Below are 17,115 nucleotides of genomic sequence, written 5' to 3' on the forward strand. Positions count from 1 at the left end.
AAGAAAAAAAAAACATGCAAGTGCAGTTGGGGACGTCCAAATTAAAAAAATAGTAAAAGGGATATTCGAACCAGCCACCTTCCGATTCCCAGGCCAGTGCTCTAAGCACTGCACCACATGAATCAGCTGTTTAGACATCCTTCCCTTTCCATTAAGTCCCTCCAAGTTTCTGTCAGCCAATCACAGCTGTTTAGCTGACATGATGTCACTTCTTGTACATTAATGCCCCCGAGACATATAAACATCTCTATCACATCTCCTCTCTCCCTCCTCTCTTCCAGTGTATACATGCTGAGGTTCATAATGTATATTCCTTCCTATGCTAGGCCTGTTACTAAAGCCTACGCCTGACATTGCTCTGTTTGGTTCTCACATGTTAGCCTAATAACTCAGCATCTTTGTAACAATCAGTGCTTTCTCAGGAGCTGAGAACAGACACTTCAAAGATGCACATTTGGCTGGAGCTGAGTATGCCTTTCATATAATGTGGATATAACCTTGGGACGTGCTGAGAGACTGAGGATACAGTGAGCCTAATGTTTCAGTCTTGGGGTGAGAGGACACAAGGGTATTGTTATATGTATTTTTTGTTCTGTGACTACAGACACACAGAACTGATAGCTAATTAACCAATGGCCACTGAGTGTTCACGTAAACACACATCAGGAGAGATTGGTATAATACAGGAACAATCCATATATGGCACAGGCTACTTTTTGGTTTGCTGCTTCTAGTTTAGGGGAAATCACATGATTTAGGAGAAACAAAACTTACAAAGGGTATATATGTGATAGCTGGGACACTGTTAGCTGATCAGTCTTTGTTATTCAGGACTAGTAAAAAAAAGCCCATTTCTCAAGGTAATCACCTTCTGCCATTAATGTTTTTAAGGGAAGTTCCAGCGTTCCCCCTCTCTCCCTCCCTATTCCAGGGTCTCCCCCCCTCTCAGTTCCAGGATACTCCCTCCCTCCCAGTTCCAGGGTCCCCCGTCCCTTCTTCCCAGTTCCAGGGTCGTCGTCCCTCCCTCCCTCCCTCCCTTCCAGTTCCAAGCCTCCTCCCTCCAAATTTTAAGTCATCCTGACTTATCTTGCGCGGTAAAAAGCGTGCAGGCTCGGCACTTACTTCAGTTTTCCCTTCTCTGTCTCTCAGCTCTGGTCCCGCCCTCATTTCCTGTTTCTGCAAGGGCGGGACCAGAGCTGAGAGACAGAGAAGGGAAAATGACCCTGCATTTTTTAGCATTAAATCTTAGCTGCCAAATATTGGATTATTCCTCAAATGAGTGTAGCAGATCCAATCTTGCTCAAGTGGACACACATTTACAACACTTAAACAAAACGTGTAGCTTTCTGGATGAGTGTAAAAGCTGAACAGCCCCCTCCAAAAGACAACTGAAATGCATTAGCAGGATCACTGTTTGGAATCTAGGTACTTGTGCTCTGTGGATAAACCGACACCTTCAGGGCAGTGAACCTGACACTTTGATGCATCAGTTGCCATAAATTTGAATTTGAAAATACAGCAGCATATTAAAAGAGTGGAGGAGTGGCCTAGTGGTTAGGGTGGTGGACTTTGGTCCTGAGGAACTGAGTTCGATTCCCACTTCAGGCACAGGCAGCTCCTTGTGACTCCGGGCAAGTCACTTAACCCTCCATTGCCCCATGTAAGCCGCATTGAGCCTGCCATGAGTGGGAAAGTGCAGGGTACAAATGTAACAAAAATAAAATAGATACTATTGGAGATTCTACATGGAATGTTGCTATTCCACTAGCAACATTCCATGTAGAAGGCTGCGCAGGCTTCTGTTTCTGTGAGTCTGACGTCCTGCACATACGTGGACGTCAGACTCACAGAAGCAGAAGCCTGCGCGGCCACATTGGTGATCTGCAAGGGCCGACTTCTACATGGAATGTTGCTAGTGGAATAGCAACATTCCATGTAGAATCTCAAATAGTAGCAACAGTGGAGGATTGGCCTAGTGGTTAGGGTGGTGGACTTTGGTCCTGGGGAACTGAGTTCGATTCCTGGCACAGGCAGCTCCTTGTGACTCTGGGCAAGTCACTTAACCCTCCATTGCCCCATGTAAGCCGCATTGAGCCTGCCATGAGTGGGAAAGCGCAGGGTACAAATGTAACAAAAATAAAATAGATACTATTGGAGATTCTACATGGAATGTTGCTATTCCACTAGCAACATTCCATGTAGAAGGCTGCGCAGGCTTCTGTTTCTGTGAGCCTGACGTCCTGCACATACGTGCAGGACGTCAGACTCACAGAAGCAGAAGCCTGCGCGGCCACATTGGTGATCTGCAAGGGCCGACTTCTACATGGAATGTTGCTAGTGGAATAGCAACATTCCATGTAGAATCTCAAATAGTAGCAACAGTGGAGGAGTGGCCTAGTGGTTAGGGTGGTGGACTTTGGTCCTGAGGAACTGAGTTGGATTCCCACTTCAGGCACAGGCAGCTCCTTGTGACTCTGGGCAAGTCACTTAACCCTCCATTGCCCCATGTAAGCCGCATTGAGCCTGCCATGAGTGGGAAAGCACGGGGTACAAATGTAACAAAAAAAAAAAAAAAAAGTACATTTTAGGCCCTCATACTTTACCCTTTTACCCAGGTCTACCACATTACTTCCCTCCATTACCTCTGTTTTAGAAAAAAAGTAAGCTCAAAAGTGCTTAAACAGAGCCAATGTTATTTTTTTTATAAGATTTCTGGAAAAAAATATGTTCTTCAACTTTGTTTTGTAGAATGTTTACATAAAGAATTCCAAAATGTAGCATTGAGAATAGCCAAACAAAGCATAACACTTACAAAAAAAAAAAAAATTAGTCACATGGTAGCACGTTCTGTACTGCGCAGGAAAATGTGTCCAAGTTAGCGTTGACTGCATATGTCTGGCAGTGGACAAACAACTTCCAAACCCAGATTCATATTATTCACCCTAAAACAGTTTTTTGAACTGGCAGGGGGCAAAAAGTGTTTCAGATGTTATGGCTCTCTCTCTCTGAAGTACGATCCCATTCTACGTAGTACAGAAAGAGGAACCACACATCGTGACCTGCTATAAATTACCTTTCCACTAAAAACCTCCCAATACCTTCCTAACAACAAGTTGTGCTTAGGACTTCTTCTTCCCCTTTTTGAAATGTATCATTGTTCCCCTTACTCCTCCAGTTGGTTGGTCTTTTCACATTTCTCAATCATGCATGGCACATGCTCTACAGTCAGTACGTGTCCAAAGAACCAGAGAGTCATAAAAACGGAGTAAGATATAGACAGAAAAGAAGATTTATTTATTATTTTATTGCATTTGTATCCCACATTTTCCCACCTCTTTGCAGGCTCAATGTGGCCAATACATCATGAATAGTGGAAGCATGTAAGAACATATATCTGACACTCTCAACCAGACACTCTCAAAATTTATAACGAAAGAAATTTTTTGTGTAGATGGAGAGTTCTCCGAGTATAAACTCACCCAAACGAGACTACACCGAAGTGATTTATGTCTCTAAGGGTGGACAAGCTTCTCGATCATAGAACTTCTCCGTCCAACACTGCAATGTGGCAGAGGCAACTTTTCTTTACTTTATTCTTGTTTATATCATATTTGAGTTCCGGAGGAAGTTTTCATGAAACCCTGCAGTGTCGGACTCTGTATGATTTATTAAGAACGCAAGCGGCGCTTTGATATGAGGACAACTAAACTGTTGGGGGAGTCCTCACAAGGAATTAAAGTATTTGGAAAGGACAAGGATTAAGCAACTGTTACATCTTGCCCCGCTGGAGTGTAATATTGAAGACTAGTAAAAAAGCCCCATTTCTGATGCAAATGAAACGGGGGCTAGCAAGGTTTTCTTCTGTGTGCACGTGGGAGTGTGTGTGTCCCTGCCCTCTCTCCCTTCCCCTCTGCTCTCTGTCCCCTCCCCCCTCGGAGTCGAGTCCTTCAGTGTTAAGTTTCCTGCTCTGCTGTGTTTCTGTTACAGAGATAGTGAGGGCTTCTGCCCTCTCTTCCCTCCCCCCTCAGAGAGCGATTTGATTTCGTGCTTTGCTGTGTTTTTCTTCACTGTTTGTGTTACAGAGAGAGCGAGGGCGGGGCAAACACTCATGGGGAAACCGGATATCTCTCCCCCTTCACACTTCTGGCTGGAGGCTTCATTTAGAACGTTGGTGGTGCCTTTTATATACCCTGTTTCCCTGAAAGTAAGACATCCCCCGAAAATAAGACCTAGTAGAGATTTTCCTGAATTGGTAGATATAAGGCCTCCCCCGAAAGTAAGACCTAGCAAATTTTTGTTAGAAAACAGGGCCGCTGAGAGCCGGACAAGGCCGCCCCCGGGCTGCCCCCCCCCCACCCGAGGTCACTGGGCCCCCCCCTCCACCCATCCTCCGTCGCTTCCGGAACTAACCTTAAATGCCTTCTTTCACCTTCGCAGCAAGCAGCAGCAGGGCAGACCTCTCCTTCCTTCCGTGCCCCGCCCTCGCGGACGTTACATCAGGCGAGGGCGGGACACGGAAGGAATGAGTGGCCTGCCCTGCTGCTGCTTGCTGCGAAGGTGAAAGGAGGCGTTTAAGGTTAGTTCCGGGAGCGACGGAGGGCGGGCGAGCCAACCCCGATCCAACCCCGATGTTTCCACGAAAAATAAGACAGCCCCTGAAAATAAGACCTAGCGCATTTTGGGGGGCAAAAATTAATATAAGACAGTGTCTTATTTTCGGGGAAATACGGTATAGAGATTATATTGGATTTATTGAACACCCAGAAGGGGAACGGTTTGCTACAAAACGATAAGTGACTTATTGCTATTATAAACATTGAAGGCTTAAAAGGTGGCCTCAAATGTTTGAAAAAAAATGTATGAGGAGAAATGGAGTTATAGATAGAATTGATCAACTCAGACACTTTTGGATAATTTTTAGAATTTTCAAATTAAGTTATTCACTTTTTGGTGAAGAGAGCACAGTTATGTGGTTTTGTTTACACAAAAAATTAAACCACGGAGAAGTTCTATGATCGAGAAGCTTGTCCACCCTTAAGAGACATAAATCACTTCAGTGTAGTCTCGTTTGGGTGAGTTTATACTCTGAGAACTCTCCATCTACACAAAACTTTTCTTTTGATAGAGGTGTCTGTCTCTAACCCCTGGGTCCGAGCAGATACGGTGGTATCTTGTGGCTTGGCTGTAAATAATGGATCTTTTTGTATGTGAAGGATGGAAGCTGGAGTTGTGGAGGTAGCTGCATCTGTCTGTGGGTTTCTTGTATATAGATGTTTGTATACAGCCATCACTGATTGAGACTGTGGTGTCCAAAAAATTGACTTTTTCTAGGGAGTAGTCAATTTTGAATCCGATGGTAGAATGGTATGTATTGAAGGAATAGTAAAATTGTTTCAGAGTTTCTTCCCCCTCCGTCCAAATCATAAAAATGTGATCGATGTACCGGTAGTATTTTAGAGGTTTGGTCTGGTGTGTATTCAGAAATGTCTCTTCCAGCTCAGCCATAAAAAGGTTGGCATACTGGGGTGCTGTTCTGGTGTCCATCGCAGTGCCCATTATTTGTAGATAGATATCATTGTTAAAGCGGAAGTAGTTGTGAGTTAAAATAAATTTGATTAATTTTGTAACAGTTTCTGGTGAGTATTGATGGTCCAGTGTGGATCTTTTTTTTTTTGAGAGTGTCGGGTTGATCTTCTTTTCTATCTATATCTTACTCTGTTTTTATGACTCTCTGGTTCTTTGGACATTTGATATTGTGATTTTTACCAGGGATTGATTGCGGGATCATAATTTTTGTTCTACAGTCAGTACATGGCACTGTAAAGCATTTACAGAGGCACTTCTACAGAAAATCATCCATTAGTATAGCATCTACTCCGTTCCACAACTGGAACTCCCTACTAGAAAATCGCACCCAACAGCTGCAGTGCTGAAACAAATGAAAATGTTGCATCTGATGAGAAAAAAAATATATATATACACAGAACAGAGTCATAGCATCAGGCAGAGAACATGTCAAACCAACAAACAAAAAGTTTACAAAGAAAACAAAACCCAAGAAAAAAAAAATACTTTACCAAATGGACGGTAAACTTCAAAAAATTAGAACATAATGTAGGTGTGAACTGATTGGTGAAAATCTCGTCTCCTAGTCCTAATTTGCCATGTCGTCCATCTCCAAATGTAAACAGCAGGCCATTGCCTAACAATTAAAGAGAAGTTACTTGTCTAAACCAGAACTGTATCTGTAAGCAAAGATCAAGAGAAGAAGAGAGATCACAACAAAACGTGAAGATAATATATTTCCACAACACTCTCTCTATAAGTCACTGCATTCTCTAATTAACTGAGGTAAAAGTATCTTTCTCTTTCAAAAGCTTTACTTGAATATATACAATATAGAATATTTATAATAAATCGTCTTTTATCAAGTTTGATTCAGGCCACAAAAACGTGCATTATGTGGTGAAAAAGGTGTTAACGTGGTATTGTGATTTCCTGAGACCTGTGTCTTCCTCTACCTTCTTGTAAATGTCTGTTACTTCATGGGAATTATCCTGATTAGGATGAGTGAATATCTGCACTGTTCTGAAGCCTTTTTGTGACAGCCAGGCCTGAAGGAGTTAACCAGGCTGCATGCTCCTTCAGCTGTCTACAGAAAGTTTTAAGGTTGCTCTTTATGAAACTAATATCAAATAGTTATTAGCGTGCCAGTGCTCTGTGCTATAATTGGTTTTACAAAACACAGACCCTGAGGGCACTGGCTACAAAATGGCTTGAACTCTGTACAGTCTTGACTATAAGTACAGAAAAGCAAACATAACCAAAGGCCAGTCACATGTCCACACAGCCTCCTCTGGACTTGATGTCATTGAACTTTCTTCGGCATTAATTACTGAATAAATTCTTATTTCCTTGCTCTTTTTAGATATGTGAAAGCCTAGAAAAGATTTTTTTTGAGGTTGAAAAGTTTTCTAAAATGTCCATTTTTTCCCAGTTTTGGTCTCAGATAAAAAAAAAAAAAACCTCAAAACTATGGGCAGGATTTTTTCAAACAGCAATCGGCCTTCTATTTCAGTGTTTAAATTGAATTTATTCAGCTGCAGTGAATATACGTACTTTGCCACTGACCACCACCCCCTGCTAGTGATTTGTAGGTCAATATTCAAAAGCACTTACCCCTTAGAGCAGCAGACAGTATTAGCACCCTAGCACTGATTTCCAGCAGCAATATCTGGATAGGACCAAGGAGGAGAGAGAGGCGAAGCACGGCACTCCACCAAACTGTACCGATTGTGAGCAATATCCAGCCGCCATTTGTATAGTTACACAAATAAATTTAGACCGGCAAATAGGCAAACAAGCTTTCTTAATTTAAAGAACATAGCTAGACAGATAGCAGCAGAACATTGCTATTCCTAGAGCCATCACCAGTCACCACTGTCCACATATATTCAGCATAGAGTCGCTGAATATACAGAATATTTAAATGTATAGCTGGTGTTAGTATGTTGACCATAGCGTTTGAATATTGACCTGCTAAGTTTATAAACTACTAGCCGTTCAGCCCGTAAAAACGGGCTAGTATAGGAAGGGGGGGGGGGGGGTTGAAAGGCCCCCCACCCCACCGCCGAGTTCGCCGCTGCCGCTCCCCCTCCGAGTTCGTCCCCCCCACCCCACCGGAGCCGTCGCCACCCACCTTCCACCCGGTCGGGCCCTCGCTCCGCTATTGAAACAGCGAGGGCATGCAGCACACAGCTCTACTGCTGAGCTGCCGTGGCCTTCCTTCTTCTCTGCCTGTGTCCCGCCCTCGTGTGATGTAACGTCATTGAGGGCGGGACACAGGCAGAGAAGAAGAAGGAAAGCCGACGGCAGCTCAGCAGAGCTGTGTGCTGCGTGCCCTCGCTGTTTCAATAGCGGAGTGCGGGCCCGACCGGGTGGAAGGTGGTGGGTGGTGGCAGCGGCGACTCCGGGTGTGGGGGGAGCTTTAGCGACGGTGGTGTCCCTCGCAAATGCGCAGTAGAGACCCTCTCTGTTCCGCCTTTGACATCACATATTGACGCGGGGGCGGGGCAGAGAGGGTCTCTACTGTGCATTTGCGAGTGAGTACGACACTCGCCATTTATATATATTGATACCATGTTCTGTTCTATATATATCATATTCCATGTATGTTATTATGTATGTATCCACCTTAACGTACGACCATTTGTAAATCTGTTACCCGGAAATGGCAACCGCCATTACGGCAAATGTAAGCCACATCGAGCCTGCAAATTGGTGGGAAAATGTGGGATACGAATGCTACAAATAAATAAATAAATAAATAAAATATGAGCTAGCATGGGGGTTTCCCCCCGCCCCCCAATTTTTTTATTTATTAAGGGGGAAAAGTGAACATGTAAATTACTTAATTTGTTAGCTCTATGTATGATCAATGACTCATAGAAATTACTGAGCAATGCCAGTATGTTTGTGTGCTTGGGTCTGTGGGTGTCATCTCTTGAAACTATGTGTATCTAAAACCCACTAAGCAAAGGTTTGAGGGTACATGCCCAGAGACAAATGGAAACCCAGCGAGTGGACGGGAGATGCCTGAACAGGGCCACATATGCAAATGCAAGCAGACTTGAGTACAGTTTGGCAGCACTAAGTGGGTAACCAAGCATTCTATGATATCTTCCCAATTTTATTCATATTGATTTATAAGCCACTATCAGAAAACTCAAAAGTGATTAATAATAAGCATAATCAAGAAACAACTTCATCAGTTTAGAATCCTAGGGCCTGATTTTATAAGCAGATGCCTATTTCAAAGAGGTAACATAGGAGGCACCCAGAACTAGCCCCTCCATTGCAAATGTCAACACACACATTTTACACCTGCTGCGAAGTTGGTGTAAATGTGTACATACATTTTACACAGTCTGGGTGTACATAGCACATCTGTCCCTGGGAACATTATACAAAATATAAATAGAGGGTTCTCTTTTGCAACATGCGCATGCAAAGACGTTACAGGAGGAAAAGCCTCGAGAAGCTCCTACACTTATTCAACAGCCTTACAGGAGCGGGACTTCATCATCATAGAAAAAGCGACGGCCAAAGCCAGAAGGATGCTTGGGTGCATAAAGAGAGGCATGACCAGCAGGAAAAAGGAGGTGATAGTGCCGTTGTATAAGTCTCTAGTGAGGTCTCATTTGGAGTACTGTGTGCAGTTCTGGAGACCGCACCTACGGAAAGATATAAACAGGATGGAGTCGGTCCAGAGGGCGGCTACGAAATTAGTAAGTGGTCTTGAATGCAAAAATTATAGGGACAGGCTTATGAACCTCAACATGTATACGCTGGAAGAGAGGAGGGAGAGAGGAGACATGATAGAAACGTTTAAATATCTCAAGGGCATTTATGTACAGGAAGAGTCCCTTTTTCAAATGAAGGAGAGCTGTGGAATGAGGGGGCATATGACAAAGTTAAGAGGAAATAGGCTTAGGAGTAACCTAAGGAAGTATTATTTCACAGAAAGGGTGGTGGAGGCATGGAATGGCCTCCCGGTGGAGGTGTTGGACTCGAGGACTGTTCCAGAATTTTAAAAGGCTTGGGATAAGCATGTGGGATGGCTTAGGAACAGAAAGAATTAGGGGTTACAGAGGATGGGCAGACTTGGTGGATCATATGGCCTTTATCTGCCATCATGTTTCTATGTTTCTATCATCTGCAAAAACTTCCTTAGTTTATTAGACCAGTCCATGAATCTTTCTAACAGAATTTAGCTTTGGCTGTCAGGTCTCTACTGTTCTCAAAAATCAAAACAGCCCAGTAATCAATAAAGCAAAACTTAGCTTTGGATGTCAGGTGTCTCCTTTTCTCTGGATTTCGTCAACCGACCGCATCAACGATGGCCAGCGTTTCGATTAAGTGCTTCAGGATCACAGGCCAGAAAAATTTCTTTTCCGTTCAAGCGACTGTTCTAATAAACTAAGGAGGTTTTTGCTGATGATGATGAAGTCCCGCTCCTGTAAGGCTGTTGAATAAGTCTAGGAGCTTCTCGAGGCTTTTCCTCCTGTAACGTCTGTGCGTGCGCAAGTTGCAAACGAGAACCCTCTATTTATATTTTGTACATTTTTATGAATTTGGGTATCTCTCCCTCTACAAGTACTATTTAGTGCATATAAACATATGCAATCTCGTTGCCAATGTACCTACACCACAATTTTGTAATAGGTCTTTTCTGTGTCTTTATAAAACTACCCCTTAGGGAGCAATTCTGTAACTGGGCACCTAGTAGGAGCCTACTGGAATGTAGGTCTCTACTTTCCTTTACAGGAGAAATAGACACCTATAATTTAGGAACGAGCTCTTATGACAGCCATAGAGCTGGTGTAATCATGTGAATCTAAGTATCATAAGTATGCACTTAACATAGTATTCTGTTAAGTATGATTCACCGCCCATGTGTATGTCTGTTTCTTACATCAGTACTGGTGCAGATCATAAGTACATAAGTAATGCCACACTGGGAAAAGACCAAGGGTCCATCGAGCCCAGCATCCTGTCCACGACAGCGGCCAATCCAGGCCAAGGGCACCTGGCAAGCTTCCCAAATGTACAAACATTCTATACATGTTATTCCTGGAATTGTGGATTTTTCCCAAGTCCATTTAGTAGTGGTTTATGGACTTGTCCTTTAGGAAACTGTCTAACCCCTTTTTAAACTCTGCCAAGCTAACCGCCTTCACCACGTTCTCCGGCAACGAATTCCAGAGTTTAAATTATGCATTGGGTGAAGAAACATTTTCTCTGATTTGTTTTAAATTTACTACACTGTAGTTTCATCGCATGCCCCCTAGTCCTAGTATTTTTGGAAAGCGTGAACAGACGCTTCACATCCACCTGTTCCATTCCACTCATTATTTTATATACCTCTATCATGTCTCCCCCTCAGCCGTCTCTTCTCCAAGCTGAAAAGCCCTAGCCTCCTTAGTCTTTCTTCATAGGGATCTGAAGTACCTATTAATTATTCTGACGACATATGCACAGATTTGGCGCATAAACGTTTGCATGTACTTTATACAATTGCCCTTAATGTCCATCTATCCCTCTCCTCACAATTTCCTCTATATGACCGCTAAACCCCGAAAGACTATTTTCTAAAGAGGGGTGACTTCCAAAATTCTTTCCTCTGATACAACTGTCAGTCTATTGTTCCATGAGTATTTACATACCTCCTAATCTCAGGCCAACATTTTTAAGGATGGCATCTCACAACCTGCTCAGACTTCTAAATTTAACTGTTAGTGATTTATTAAAACGAAGACAAGTCCTACCCATCAGGGAGTCAGACTGCATAATTTCAAACACAGTAACTAGTGACCCACAGCCTTTAGCTTTTGATTCCAAGATAATTTGGGTAATGCTACTGCTGTAAGCAGATGGGATTTGGAAGAATGGATTTTTAAAGTAACACGATAAGGACGAGTCTCGAGCTACCCACAATGCACGTGTACATTGGTTAGCAAGGAGCAGGCATATCAAAAGTGGGAGGGCATATCTAGTTTCTGAGGTGAGAGTGAAGTTCCCCCAGCTGGCAACAGAGCAAAGCCATCCACTACCAACGACCATGGTCGGCCATCCAATTATACCTTGAGGAGCAAGGATCCAGCACTAAAGTGAAGGTGACTTCTCTGGTGCTGTAGCATTCTCACCACCACTTTTGGACCAGCTACAGACATTTATTTTTTATTAACTTCCTCACATTTTTAATAAGCAGAAACATGATACCAGAAGCTCACATGATGAATGCAAACTACGTAAGTCAGTTTTCCTTCCCCACCCCTCATCAACACATAAGTACATAAGTAATGCCATACTGGGAAAAGACCAAGGGTCCATCGAGCCCATGATCCTGTCCACGACAGCGGCCAATCCAGGCCAAGGGCACCTGGCAAGCTTCCCAAACGTACAAACATTCTATACATGTTATTCCTGGGATTTTGGATTTTTCCAAGTCCATTTAGTAGCGGTTTATGGACTTGTCCTTTAGGAAACCGTCCAACCCCTTTTTAAACTCTGCTAAGCTAACCGCCTTCACCACTTTCTCCGGCAACAAATTCCAGAGTTTAATTATACGTTGGGTGAAGAAAATGTTTCTCCGATTTGTTTTAAATTTACTACACTGTAGTTTCATCGCATGCCCCCTAGTCCTAGTATTTTTGGAAAGCGTGAACAGATGCTTCACATCCACCTGTTCCATTCCACTCATTATTTTATATACCTCTATCATGTCTCCCCTCAGCCGTCTCTTCTCCAAGCTGAAAAGCCCTAGCCTCCTTAGTCTTTCTTCATAGGGAAGTCGTCCCATCCCCGCTATCATTTTAGTCACCCTTCGCTGCACCTTTTCCAATTCTACTATATCTTTCTTGAGATGCGGCGACCAGAATTGAACACAGTAATCATAACCTGATATAATAAAAAGATAAATTATTGGACCCATTCAGCATATTCTAGGTACAGACCTGTTATAACCGCTGTATGATTTTCTCCACAGGCAACAAATTGGACCTTCTGCTTTCTTAGTTGCTCCACAGCTTTTGGTACAGACGCTTCAAATGTAAATGTGCCATGTCCCAGCTGTCCAAACTGACCAAGGCCAAAAGTGTACATATCACCCTCTGAAAGAGGAAAGTAGAAATTTAAAACAAAAAGTAAAAAGTAACAAAAAAATAAAAATTAAAAAAATATAAAATAATTAAAAAATAAAAAATAAAAAATTTAAAAAAAGATGGGTGGCTGTCACATGGGTCCACTTGGGAATACAACTGAATTGATTTAATTGAAGTAATTCTTAACAGTTAACTTCTTGTGTTGTAATCCGCTTTGAATCAATCTTGAGATAGGGCAGAAACATTGAATGATGATAACTATATGTAGGCTGATTACAATTTATGAAAGGAGTCCAGTTAAAAAGTGTGATCTACTGCTGTTTGATGTCTTATTCCTACATCAAATAGAATTCAAAAGGATCTAAGACAGTGCAGCTTCCATTCACCTAATGTAAGATTCCTCTACTTTGGGAAGCAGGTGAAACCTGGCTCTTCTCTCAAGTTTCAATGAGTAAAAAGGGACTAACTTGCTAGTCACTCACACCCAGATTGTCATCCACTGCACATATCTTATCACTGTCACTCTGAGATCAACTGAATGTACCTTTTCAGACTTCGTATGTCATTTTCTTTCAAGTTAGTAACTCAACTACTTTATTTATTACATTTTCTTGCCATCCACCTGTAGCTATCAAAGGCATAGCATAGTGGTTTAAATCACTAAGAGGCATATTTTCAAGGCACTTAGCCTTCCAAAGTTCCATCGGTTTCTATGGAAGTTTGGAAGGGTAAGTGCTTTGAAAATATGCCTCTAAGGGATCCTTTTACTACACTGCAGTAAAAATTGACCTCAGTGTGCCCCCTTATATTGGGTCTTTCCCATGTGCTAAGGTCATTTTTACTGCAGCAATAAAACGGCTGATTTTCCACTGTCTGAATTAACGGCCATGCGCTAATGTGAGAATCATGTGACTTGCTTGTCCTTGGAGAATATTTCAATATGAATGATGTGGACCCAGGGGTGAATTCCTTTATACATGGCATGATTGCTCCAGATTTCCTATAGGTCGGAAGGGGATGGGGAGAGAAGGTGGAGGACACTGGGGGAGAGGGGTTCCTGGTTCTAGATTTGTTGGTGATTAAAAGTGGTAAAGAGAGGGGTGGTGGAGCTTAAGACAGCATGAGGGGAGGGTTGGTAGTTGCATCAGAGGGGGGGGGGGGGGGGAGGAGAACACTTGGTGCCCACCTACTTCTCGACTAGGCCCACCCAAAATCTGCTGTCTGGCTACGCCCCTGCTGTCACATAGCCTGATTGTCCCTTGGCAGTTTCACATTTGGGGGAGGAAGGGTAGACAAATCACTCGGGGGGGATTAAGGAGGTGATGTGCCTTAATCCCTCCAGTGGACAGCTGCTGAATCAGAGCACCTTTCTGTATCCCTGATGTGACAAGTGCCAGGTCTATATAACAACGTCCGTCATTTTAGACTGACGTCCCTTCCCTTTCTGAAATTAGAGATGGACATCTATATTTTGGCCCCTCCCAAAACATGCTTAGACCATACCCCTTGCCATATTGATGTACTGCAGCTTTAGACATCCATAAGCTGGCTTTATTAAAATACTGGGATTTAGATGTCTAAATGCTGTTTTTTTAAACATCCAAAGCAAGAACAGAGCTTCTAAAATAAACACCATACTCTCACATACACACACGTGTCAGAGTAAAACTCTCTTGCTAATTCTTCCCTACGTTGCTTCTCATTTGCCATTTAGGCTCTATATAAGAAAATATCAGGATTGCTTCAAAAGCCTATCAATAGAAATCAAACAAAATAAAACATGGAAAAGAAAATAAGATGATACCTTTTTTATTGGACATAACTTAATACATTTCTTGATTAGCTTTCGAAGGTTGCCCTTCTTCCTCAGATCGGAAATAGTAATGCTTGAATGTTTTCACTTATATACACTGTCAGCTAGCACATTTGCTTATTTCCGATCTGACGAAGAAGGGCAACCTTCGAAAGCTAATCAAGAAATGTATTAAGTTATGTCCAATAAAAAAGGTATCATCTTATTTTCTTTTCCATGTTTTATTTTGTTTGATTTCTATTGATAACCTTAAGAGTGGACTAACACGGCTACCACACCTCTCTACATGTAGAACCCCAAAGAATAGCAAGATTCTGGAACCCTAAAGAGTAACAAGATTCCAGGCAGAATCTCAAAGAGTAGCAACGTTCCACGCAGAACCCCAAAGAACAGCAAGATTCCGGAATGCTAAAGAGTGACAAGATTCCAGGCAGAATCTCAAAGAGTAGCAGCATTCCATGTAGAACCCGATCTGACGAAGAAGGGCAACCTTCGAAAGCTAATCAAGAAACGTATTGTTATGTCCAATAAAAAAGGTATCATCTTATTTTATTTTCCATGGTTTATTTTGTTTGATTTCTATAGATTCTACATGGAATGTTGCTATTCCAGTAGCAACATTCCATGTAGAAGTCGGCCCTTGTAGATCACCAATGTGGCCGCGCAGGCTTCTGCTTCTGTGAGTCTGACGTCCTGCACGCAGACTCACAGAAACAGAAGCCTGCGCAGCCTTCTACATGGAATGTTGCTAGTGGAATAGCAACATTCCATGTAGAATCTCCAATAGTAGCAACATTCCATGTAGAATCTCCAATGGTATCTATTTTACTGTCATAGTAATGCTTGAATGTTTTCACTTATATACACTGTCAGCTAGCACATTTGCTTATTTCCGATCTGACGAAGAAGGGCAACCTTCGAAAGCTAATCAGGAAACGTATTAAGTTATGTCCAATAAAAAAGGTATCATCTTATTTTCTTTTCCATGTTTTATTTTGTTTGATTTCTATTGATAACCTTAAGAGTGGACTAACACGGCTACCACACCTCTCTACATGTAGAACCCCAAAGAATAGCAAGATTCTGGAACCCTAAAGAGTAACAAGATTCCAGGCAGAATCTCAAAGAGTAGCAACGTTCCACACAGAACCCCAAAGAACAGCAAGATTCCGGAATGCTAAAGAGTGACAAGATTCCAGGCAGAATCTCAAAGAGTAGCAGCATTCCATGTAGAACCCGATCTGACGAAGAAGGGCAACCTTCGAAAGCTAATCAAGAAATGTATTAAGTTATGTCCAATAAAAAAGGTATCATCTTATTTTCTTTTCCATGTTTTATTTTGTTTGATTTCTATTGATAACCTTAAGAGTGTACTAACACATAGTAACATAGTAGATGACGGCAGAAAAAGACCTGCACGGTCCATCCAGTCTGCCCAACAAGATAACTCATATGTGCTACTTTTTGTGTATACCCTACTTTGATTTGTTCCTGTGCTCTTCAGGGCACAGACCGTATAAGTCTGCCCAGCACTATCCCCGCCTCCCAACCACTGGCTCTGGCACAGACCGTATAAGTCTGCCCAGCTCTACCCTCGCCTCCCACCCACTGGCTCTGGCACAGACCGTACAAGTCTGCCCAGCACTATCCCCGCCTCCCAACCACCAGTCCCGCCTCCCACCACCGGCTCTGGCACAGACCGTATAAGTCTGCCCAGCACTATCCCCGCCTCCCGCATGCAAATGTAATCAAATGGTTGTTAATGAGGTTTTTTCCTATTCCCTCCCAATGCTCAGAGAACAGTACACAAAACAGTTTCTTGCCTCTGCTATTCCTAATATAACTGTTCCACGTTATCTACCACACTTTCTGGGGAGAGATATTTCCTTATTTTGCACCTGATGCCTTGATCACCTTGTTCTAGAACTTCCTTTTACTGGAAGATGCCTGCCAGTTGGTACATTTATATTTTTGAGGTTATTTGAGTGCTCTCCCTCTTCTCTCTTCTAAAGTGTGCTTCTTTAGATCTTTAATTCTCACCCAGTAAATATTAAAGTACTAATTCTGCACCATTTTAGTAGGTCCCCAATCCATCCCCTCCTACCCTGGCTCTATTCTGTCCACACTCCTCTACTTCAAAAGCCTGAAGACAAAAGTTTAGCTACCCATGAAGAACTTAAGTGTGGCTACAGCAACAGAACTGTTAATTCTATAATTAAAGAGAACTCTAGATTTTTTTCCCATGATAAGCACACAAATTCAGAACACAATTTTTTAAGAAGTCACATTTTCTCTCTTCAATATTAAAGCTCCCTCTACTGGAACATGCACTCCTAGAAGAAACTATAAAATATTGTTCCAATACTAAGGATCAGAGCCAAAATATTTATTTGTTGCATTTGTATCCCACATTTCCCCACCCACTTGCAGGCTCAATGTGGCTTACAACGTTCCATCATGGCAATCGCAATACAAGAGTAAAGAAACAATTGTTATTACATAAAGAACAAGTGTAACATAATAGATATAAGCAAATCGGTATATAACAGAGTATCAGGAAGTAGTGATGTGCTAAAATTCCTATTATAGATCATTATGGTATGCCTTGTTGAAAAGAAAAGCCTTTAGTGATTTTCGAAA

At 42.4% G+C, this 17,115-nt stretch overlaps 1 protein-coding gene across 1 annotated transcript in view; it reads right to left on the bottom strand.

The window, feature by feature from the left end:
* Positions 1–17,115, bottom strand: part of RPGR (retinitis pigmentosa GTPase regulator) — a 191,291-nt gene that overhangs the window by 100,659 nt on the left and 73,517 nt on the right. Inside the window, exons 8-9 of the mRNA XM_030202330.1 lie at positions 12,516–12,671; positions 6,078–6,202 (exon numbers count right to left, since the gene is read on the bottom strand). Coding sequence (XP_030058190.1) covers positions 6,078–6,202; positions 12,516–12,671 — 281 coding nt within the window. The remainder of the gene's footprint in view (positions 1–6,077; positions 6,203–12,515; positions 12,672–17,115) is intronic.

Source organism: Microcaecilia unicolor, chromosome 4, assembly GCF_901765095.1.
Source record: "Microcaecilia unicolor chromosome 4, aMicUni1.1, whole genome shotgun sequence".
Classification (NCBI taxonomy): Eukaryota; Metazoa; Chordata; class Amphibia; order Gymnophiona; family Siphonopidae; genus Microcaecilia; species Microcaecilia unicolor.